The 9,860-nt window shown below is 39.4% G+C and overlaps 1 protein-coding gene across 2 annotated transcripts in view; it reads right to left on the reverse strand.

The window, feature by feature from the left end:
- Positions 1-8,852, reverse strand: part of TASP1 (taspase 1) — a 217,456-nt gene extending 208,604 nt beyond the window's left edge. For both annotated transcript variants that reach the window (XM_019516244.1, XM_019516243.1), the window contains exons 1-2: positions 8,612-8,852; positions 4,112-4,179 (exon numbers count right to left, since the gene is read on the reverse strand). In XM_019516244.1, the coding sequence (XP_019371789.1) occupies positions 4,112-4,179; positions 8,612-8,756 (213 nt within the window). In that variant the 5' untranslated portion in view covers positions 8,757-8,852. The remainder of the gene's footprint in view (positions 1-4,111; positions 4,180-8,611) is intronic.
- Between the last annotated feature and the right edge of the window lie 1,008 nt (positions 8,853-9,860).

The raw sequence follows: 9,860 nt of genomic DNA on the forward strand, positions 1-9,860 counted from the left end.
AGTCCTGTTTTGTGTTGAGGTCTTCAGCACCGCTCCCCTTTTTTTTTTTTTTTTAAGTACATCTAGCGATATCAATCCCCAGACAAGGACAGCACTACTGAACTAGAAACATTAAGGAAGTTAAGACAGGTTGTGGCAACAGGGAACACAGTAATAATGGGGGGGACTTCAACTATCCATAAACAGACTAAGTCAATCTAACATCAGGTCATGATCCAGAGATCAAATCTGACAAAGTTATGGCACCTACAAGAGGAAAAGCCATTTCTGACCTAGTCCTAAATAGCGCACAGGATTTAGTGCAAACTGTAAGTGCGACCAAGCCACTAGGCAATAGTGCCCACAATGCAATTGAGTTTGAAAACCACGTAGGAGGGGAGACAAGAAAGTCTACCACAGTAACCTTTACCTTTAAAAAGGGAGACAACAAAATGAGGAAGCTACTTAGGCAGAAATGGAAAACAAACCTTAATGAAGAAAATAAATAGAAAAAGAGAATAAATACTGGCAAAGCAAATATAAAAGTATAATAAGACAAGCTAAGAGAGAATTTGAGGATAAACTTAGAGACATAAAAGGTTATAGTATTTTTTTTAAGTACTTTAGAAGCCAATGACCCACCAGGGAGTCAGTTGGGCCTTTGGATGATCAGGGTATAAAAAAAGTGGGGGGGCGCAAAAGGATGACAGGGCCATTGACAAGAAACTAAATGTATTCTTTGCATCTGCCTCTGCTGTGGAAGATGTTAGAAAAATTCCCTCACCAGATCTACTCCTCTCTGGGGACAAGTCAGTGGAGATGACCCAAATTGAGGTTTAAATAGAAATTGATAAATTAAACAGTAGCAAGTCATCAGGGCCTGGTGTCATTCACCCTAGGGTCTCGGAGAACTCAAATCGGAAACTGCTGAACTCCTAACTATAGTATACAACCTAGCACTCAAAACAGATGGCTGGAGGGTTGCCAGCGTGACTCGTGTATTTAAAAAAAGGCTCTAAGAAGGATGCAGGGAGCTGCAGGCTGGTGAGCCTAACTTCTGTTACTGGAAAACTGGTAGGAAAAATAATAATAATAATAATAATAATAAATAATTGTTCAGTACATGGATAAACATAACTTCCTGGGGAGGAATCAACATTGCTTTGTCAAAGGGTAACTGCATCTCACCAGCCTACTAGAGTTTTGAGGGTGTCAATAAGCAGGTGGATCAGGGCAATCCAGTTGACACAGTTGACTTCCAGAAAGCCTTTGACAAGGTCCCACTTCAGAGGCTGTTAACTAAGTTAGATAGTCACAAACGTACAGGGAACATCCACTCACAGATTAGAAATTAGTTCAAAGATGTAGATAGATGTGAAGTGACGCACTTGGCCAAAAGCAAGCCAAACAATACCAATGCCTATGCTATGATGGGCTCTACATATGATCTGCTACCACACAGGAAAGAGATTTGGGAGTCAACGTGGACAGTTCACTAAAAATATCAGCTCAGTGCCCGGCAGCAGTCAAAAAAACCCAAACAAAATATTAGGAATTGTTAAGAAGGGAAACTGCAAACAAAACTGAAATTATCATCATGCCCCTTTATAAATCCATGGTATGTCCACACCTGGAAAGCTGCCCAGTTTTGGTCCCCACACCTCAAAAAGGATAGAGAAGATATAGAGATGGGCAACAAGGATGATTAGTGGTATGGAGGGGCTTCCATATGAGGAGAGACTAAAAAGGCTAGACATATTTAGTTTAGAAAAGAGATGCTTGAGGGGGGACACATTAAAGGTTTACAAAATCCAAAGTGGCAAAGAGAAAGTAAATGAGAAATTATCATTTACTCTTAAACAATACAAGAACTAGGGGTCACAAAAAGAAACTAGTAGGTAGTAAGTTTTAAAGTAACAACAGGAAGTTCTTTTTTACACAACGTGTAATTAAAGTGTGGAACTCATTGGTGTGGAAGCTGACAATGTAGTTAGATTCAAAAAAGGATTGGAAAAATTTCTTGGAAGAAAGGGGCATCAATAGCTATTGAGCACGGAAGGTAGGATACAACCTCTGAATCAGAGCTTCCTAGACTTTAAATGCTGGAAGCTGCAAGTGAGAGAGGAATGGTCATACCCAGCTCACTCTTCCCTTCAACATCCATTCTCTGCTACTGTGTGACACAGGATACTGGGCAAGAAGGACCTATGGTCTCCCAGTAAATGGCAATTCTTATGGTCTTATGTTAATTACTGTAATAACTGTACTGGAAATATTGGGAAACAACTGTAAAAGAGAATACCTGATTTCAATACTAAGCTCTTCAAACCGTGCTTCTTTTGGATTTAGAAGAAATGACACTGTTAGTTATAAAATGAGACTGGAACTTTATTAAGAGTTAATTTAAGTATTCTATAGCATTCTAATAAGCAAGCATTCAGAAAAAGCATTATAAAAATTAATCCAACCATCATTTTAAAGTACTTGTAGTGGACAGTTAAACTGATCATTTTTGTCTCTGATGAGCTACCTTACAATTTACAAAGGTACATGAGAAGAGAACTAAAAGCTTTCCAAAAGGAACATCATTCCATCAGAAAGTGCTGCTTCAACAGAAACTACAAGTTATGTAGAAACATATCAACTTCACTTAAACTTTTAACTAAAACCAAGCAAGGAAGCAGATTGGCCACCTCTGCCTGCCTGGTTTCCAGCCAGCCCACCCATCAAATGGTTGGCAGAAGGTAGCTAGACTCCACAGACCATAAGACTACTCAACTGCCAGCCTGAAGAGAAGTTGTGAAGCCTGGGCTCCCAGGTTTACCAGCTCCAGACTTCCTAGAGGAACAAACTGAATTATTCTGTTTCAAAGCTGTTTGCATCAGAACTTTAAAGGCATGCACTGAAGTGACATGTGAATAACTGGCTTCAATATATTTCGTGTCCTGACTTCAACTTGTAGCTTTGGCAAAGCTGTAATTGTAAGGATCATACAAAAGGAGAAAAATTTTGTTGAAAGTTTTAATTGATGCCAGATCCATCTGTGTTTCTTCCCCAGACACAGTAAAATTTACAAGCATTTTGCAATTTTTGCCAGCGGACATTATCAGCATGACTGTGCCTCACTTAGACTGTGCCTCACTTACGACAAAGTGAGGCAAGTTTAACTAGCATCAACAGGTAGGTACACCACCATTCATATGTTGTGCTCATTTACATAGTATTGCATCCAAGTCAATATCTGTTAAAAAAGATTCTGTTTTCTGCTGGAACAATCAAGTAAAATATAAAGTGTATAGTTATATTGCAAGTTACATGTTTCAGTCCTATCCACAACATTAAAGGATTAAAGGAAATTCTTCCCATGTTTTAATCCAAGCTCTACCACAGATCAGCAACAGCAGCTGGGCCAAGTGATAAACTCGGTCCTTACAGGGGAAAGTATTAAAAAAATTTTAAATCACTGAAAAAAAAACAAACCTTAAAATAACCAGGCTGCCCAGATGCTTATAGATGACTGATACAGTACTTAAAGTAAAAGGGAGCGAAGGAGGAATGGGGAAAGTAGTAAACCTATAACCAAGCAGCAAGAGTTATATCAGAGGTTAAAATCAGGATTCCACATGTTCTGAAGAAACACAGAAAACTCAAAAGTTGTTGCATGAGAAAAACACAAACACATTGCCTCCCTAAAAAGCAGGCATGCATATAGCAAAATGCTATTAATTCTTGTATACAATACATGAGATTAAACAATATTACACAACTTTCTGCTTTCTTCCATTAGAACACACAGGGTTGCTGCTTTTGGATTGTTCTCTTTTTCTTCTACAGCAGTGTAGACCTTTTGACTGCATAAGATGAGATGCATTAAATTATGTCCACAGCATAATGTTAACTAATCCTGAATACCACTTTTTTGTTTTTCTGCACAAAGCAATTACCTTTTTGGGATATTCATAAGTACAGAAAAATACTTTTTGGAATTCATAAATATAACAATAGAAAATTTAAGAAGATTATCCCAAGTAAACATATAAATGAAGCCATAGTTTACTTTATTTCCTAAAACCTACTGGTCCTTTAGGAAGTGGGGGAGGGGAAAGAAATATGGAACTTGGAGAAGTCATACCTTTTGACAGGCTCTTTTACAAACATGCTTGTATTCTTTAGCTTTGGATTCAGAATGATAGCCTGCACCTATGGTTAAAGAAAAGTAACATTAGATCAAAATATTACAGTAGCTCTCAAAATATTTTTCATCGGCACTTATAACCAAGGTCAACTTGAACATTCTGAATTAGATGCATGTATCTGAAAACTTCTTAAAATGAAAAAATTGGACATGCCCAGACATCTCAAAAATTCATTCAAGTATAATCATGCCCCAGGATTATATATAAGAGATTTGATCCATTTTAAAAACACCCATTGGGAGATACCAGTTTTTTCCATCCATGGGGAATTTTGAATACAACTGGATATCCTAAAAGTCATAGCTGCATTGGTAATGTGTATAAGCCATACTCCGAAGTTTCTTTTTATCTTTGGCCTGTAAGCTGTTCCTTTCTTATCCCTTCTTCCACTTTTTCAAGCCTCCACTAGATTTTTTTAAACCCCTTACTTCTGCTCAGTCATTGCCGTGTCTCAAGACAGGTCACTTTTAGTTTTGTTTGCTCCCCAACTTCTGAAGTTGTGTCTAAGCACTACTTTGCCCTCAGTTCATCATCATTACTCACCTCCACAGTCCGAAAATATTTTAGCAATGACCAGAGCAGGAGCTCTATTATACCAGCAAAAATGGTAACAACAGGATCCATAAATGTATAAATTTTTAAATATCTAAAGACTAGCAAATTATTTTTTTTTCCTTCTCTTACTTGTAACATTTCTCTAGGGTCCCTTTTCACCACAAGTTCCAACCCTGCTTAAACAGTCAGTTTAGCTTAACTGAGGTCTCAACAGAAGGAAGTTAAAACAAACAGGATACAACATGATGAACAGGTTGCTGCATACTGCACAAGTCCATTTGTTCTTGTTCAAGGCAGAACAGCCAGGTCTTTGAACAGGAACTTTGAGCAAGCCCTTCAAAGTTCAGCTTACCTGGGAGACCTTGTTTTGTTTGTTTTCAGAAGACAGCAGCTTTTAGCCCTTCAGTCTTGAAGCGTCACCTCAAGCTATAGTCAGGAAACACATGCTAAACATAAATCATCAGCTAGACAACAGCTTAACTGCTGCTCTCCTGCCCCTAGTTACGTTTTCTCCTAGAAAGCTAAGTTAGGACCCTTAACTCCCTTAATGGAAGCAACAGAGCTGGAAGTCACTATGAATGCAGCTGCAAACATTAGCTGCTACAGGTCAGAAGAATCCTAGGTAAAAAAGCACCAGGATTTCTTCAGTCCTGAAGTCCACTGGTTCACACATCTCAGTTTCACTTCATCGCATCTCAAGCTCACTTTCTTTCTTTTCTTATACTTTATTGACATTCAAAGTATACCTTATTGTTAGACCTTCCACAATATATGGATTATGTTTTCCCCCTTGTTCAATGCTATATTGTGGGGACAAGTTAAATCAGTTAGGATATCAGCCCACCCTAAGTGTTTTCCTTAGACAAGATGCTGAGATCACCATTAAAGCTTGTTTTTCCACAACCTGTGCCATGCTGTCAGGCACAAACGGCATACTTACAGGACAACAATGTAGTGCAGAAACTGCAGCATTTCCAGTCTTATCCCCAGAGCCCTCTCATCTTCAAAATGTATCCCTTGTAAACATTAAATATTGCAAGATCTGGATCAGAAAAGAGAAAGAAGTTTCCAAAGGCTAATGTGGGCTGCTGACAAGTAGGACTGGTGTTGATGTAAAGCCCACCATGTATTAGGTACAGAAGACTAAGCTCTGGGGTGACCCATCTGCAAAAGTCTGCAAAGCTGGATCACAACCCCAGGAAACAGTCTTGTCATCTGGAAATAGGGTACTGTGTAGGCAGTTTGGAAGAATGAGTTGCTGTTTTGGAACTGGGTAACAGGTAGGCCATTAGCACAAAACTAAAAAACAGCAAAGGAAGGGAGACAGAGAGAAAATTGCTCATATACTGATAGACTATAGTCTTGTGCACTCAGGCTGAGATCAACAGAAGTATTTAGGAGGCTAACTCCCATTGATTTCTACAAGTAACGTGACTCTCTCACAGCCCAGAACCAGCCCTAGACATGCAAATCATGCAACTGCACAGGTATTTGGGCCTAAGATAGAAAATATCATGGATAAGTTCTAACTAGCTGACCAGAAATTCTGCCTGCTCAGCAACATACAGACTACCCTAAAAAACACAAATTAGGCACCTCTAGTTTTCTCCAATCCTGTCTTAATTTGGATGCAGCAAAAATAGAAGGGAAGGTTAAGGATGGAGGAAAAAACGAGGAGCAGCTGCACCAACACTGAAGCACTAATAAGTCACATATTTTCATACTTAAGAGTAAATGAAGAGATTGGCTTGAGTCAGCAAGAAGTCACTATACAATTCTCTTGGTCCTAAACAAAGCCAGGGAAGTCTGAGCCAAAAGAGAACCATCTACCTGTTTATAACTAACAGGGAGGATAAGATGCAAGTGAGATACATTTTAACTGTTTTCCATCATTTCCTGCCCTGGGTTAGGCTGCATCTCGCTGAGGCCTGAGGAAATAACTATTTTTCAGTAGAAGTTAAACTCACAAAAAAAAGTATTGAGTTATCAAAGACTGGGCAAAACAAACTCACAAGACCTAAAGTGACCTGCCACCAACAGGGTAGAAAGGGAAGGAGGATCTGGAGAACTACAGACCAGTCATGGCCTCACCTTAGTCCCTGGAAAAATCATGGAGCAGGTCATCAAGGAATTCATTTTTAAGCATTCGGAGAAGGTGATTAGGAACAATTAGCATGGATTCACCAATGGCAAGTCAAGTCTGACCAACCTGACTGCTTGATTGCCTTCTATAATGAGATGATTGGTTCTGTGGATGAAGGACGTGATATATCTCGACTTTAGCAAGGCTTTTGACACAGACTCGCACAACATTCTCACAAACTAAAGAAGTATGGGTTGGATGAATGGATTGGAAAGTGGATAGAAAACTGGCTGGATCATTGGGCTCAAAGGGTAGTAATCAATTGATTCATGTCTAGTCGCTAGCCAGCATCAAGCGGAGTGCCCCAGTGGTCAGTCCTGGGGCCAGTTTTGTTCAGTATCTTCATCAACAACCCAGAAGGTGGGATGGAGTGTACCCTCAGCAACTTTGCAGATGAAACCAAGCTAGGGGCAGCAGATGTGCTGGAGAGTAGGGTTAGGATTCAGAGAGACCTCAACACATTGGAGGACTGGACCAAAAGAAATCTGATGAAGTTCAATAAGGAAAAGTGCAAAGTCCTGCACTTACAATGGAACAACCTTATGCACCAATACAGAGTGGGAGCTGACTAGCTAAGCAGCAGCTCTGCATAAAAAGACCTGGGGGGTTACAGTGGATAATAAGCGGAATATGAGCCAACAGTGTGCCCTTGCTGCCAAGAAGGCTAACAGCATATTGGGCTGCATTGTAGGAGCGTTGCCAACAGATTGAAAGAAGTGATTATTCCTCTCTATTTGGCACAGGAGTACTGTGTCCAAATTTGGGCCCCCAACTATAGAAAGGATGTGGACCAGTTGGAGACAGTCCAACAGAGAGCAGCAAAAATTATTAGAAGGCTGGAGCACATGACTTATGAGGAGAAGCCACGGGGCTTATTTAGCCTGGAGAAGAGAAGCCTGAGGAAGAATCTAACAGCAGCCTTCAGTTACCTGAAGGGTGGTTCCAAAGAGGATGAAGCTAGACTGTTCTCAGTGGTGGCGGGCGACAGAAAAAGGAGCAATGGTTTCAAGTTGCAGCAATGGACGTTTAGGTTGGATATTAGGAAAAACTCTCTCACTAGGAGAGTAGCAAACCACTGAAACAGGCTACCCAGAGAGGTGGTAGAATCTCTATCCTTGGAGGTGTTAAAGACCTGGTTAGACTAAGCCTTGCCCGGGACAATCGAGCTGGGGCAGGTCCTGCTTTGGGCAGGGGGTTGGACTCGATGACCTCCTGAGGTCCCTTTCAACCCTAATTTTCTATGATTCTATGACATATTACAACAAAGCTGACTGAGCTGACGGTTAGGAGTTTTTTTTAAAAGAATCAAGTAAAATCTGAAACTTTTTCTCCTTGGAGAAATCTAGCTGGAGGATCTCTCCTACGCAGGGACCCTAAAGTCAAACAGTGACCTTTGTGTATACCCCCGACGCTTCCCAATTACTAGAAACTGCTATACAATTTACATTTTACAACCTGGTTTCTTTGATTACTGAATAAAAGTTCTGTTCATTAGAGTATCTGTGAACTTTCAAAAGTTATCTAAATGTTGGGTCTAAACAGTAAGTGTCCAAGATCTTCCAGCCAGTGCACTTACCAAATAGGTTCTCTACAACAAGATATAAAAGATTTGTTGTCCAGAATTCAAACCAATTAATAAATTTAGCTAGCTCCATATCTTATTATGGAATTAAAACTGGCATCCTGCAGATGCATGCTGCTCTTCTGTTCCAGCTGTATCAAACTTGGGATGCCTTACCTGCATGTACAAGTACAAAACCCACTCGTTTCCCTCTTTGGGTTTGCTTTGTTTCATGTTCTTTGACGATCACCTTTACAGCTGTAATCTGAGATGAGTTGGAAGGTAACACTTCTATTGAACTCATCCCCTTCTCCATCATCATACTTCGGGATCACCATCTTCTATTCGAAAGAGGGCATGCTTCCTTCCATAAGTAAACTCTGGAGAGGATTTATCCTAAAAGCAAGCCACATGCAAAATTTAGGCACTGCTTTCCATTGGCCATAAATTATGAAAAAGGATGCCACAAAAACAATAGCAGATCTAAAATTAAAGTTAGGGTCAGTTTTTGTCCACTGAGATCAGGGGCTGAAAAAGCTTCTTTGCCAGCTTACAATATATAACGTGAGTAACTATGGACCTCCCCAAGTAATTTTATTATACCGCAATTTAGAAGCAGGGACACTTAGGTTTACTTTGAGTCCAACAATGTTGCTGGCCTTTTTAAGGATTTGAGCTCTAAAGTTTAGCTCTACTGAGAAGTTTAGCCAAAGTAAAATATTTTTTTCTTTGATAACACCCATTTAATTCTCTTCCTTATGATCAACAATCTTTACTAAACTGATGCACTAGTATATCAGCCTTTATTTTTCAAAAAGGCATTTTTGTAGCAAGGACAGCTGTGCAGAAAGTATAAAAAAAATACAAGTAACAAAATGGTGATTCTCTCTAGGACAGAGACTAGATAATAGGAACTATTAAATAGCTTGACTTCATTTCCTTGCTTTGAGGGATATTATTTATCTCTTGAGGATAAATTTTACTTGTTACTGTTATTTTGTACATACATACTTCTATTTAGAGAGGTACACATTAAACATGTTGTGAACAGGCAGTCTAGCAACCTCATAAGTTATGAACATTCAGAGCATATGTAAAGACATTTATGGAGCTTATTTTACTATATATTAACACAAAAGACAGAGATCCACTTCTACTAAATGGCTTGTTCTTGGGAGCTGGCACTTAAAAGACACCACAATCAATTCCTTTTCCTCAAATATTATCCTTGGATACCCTCCTTGAAATAACTCCCAGCTCTCATCAGGACAGAGAGTTTTTCAAAAGACAAGACAATAAAAACAAGGTTTCTCTGATGAATTATAAAAGCTACCACGGTCAACAGTGAACATCCACTCTAACTTGAGATAATCTGGAAGGATCTCATTTTGTTTATTTATTCATCTCCTGAAGTAGCAAAAAACTT

This window comes from Gavialis gangeticus, unplaced genomic scaffold (assembly GCF_001723915.1).
Source record: "Gavialis gangeticus isolate Ggan-Ray unplaced genomic scaffold, GavGan_comp1, whole genome shotgun sequence".
NCBI classification, from domain to species: domain Eukaryota; kingdom Metazoa; phylum Chordata; order Crocodylia; family Gavialidae; genus Gavialis; species Gavialis gangeticus.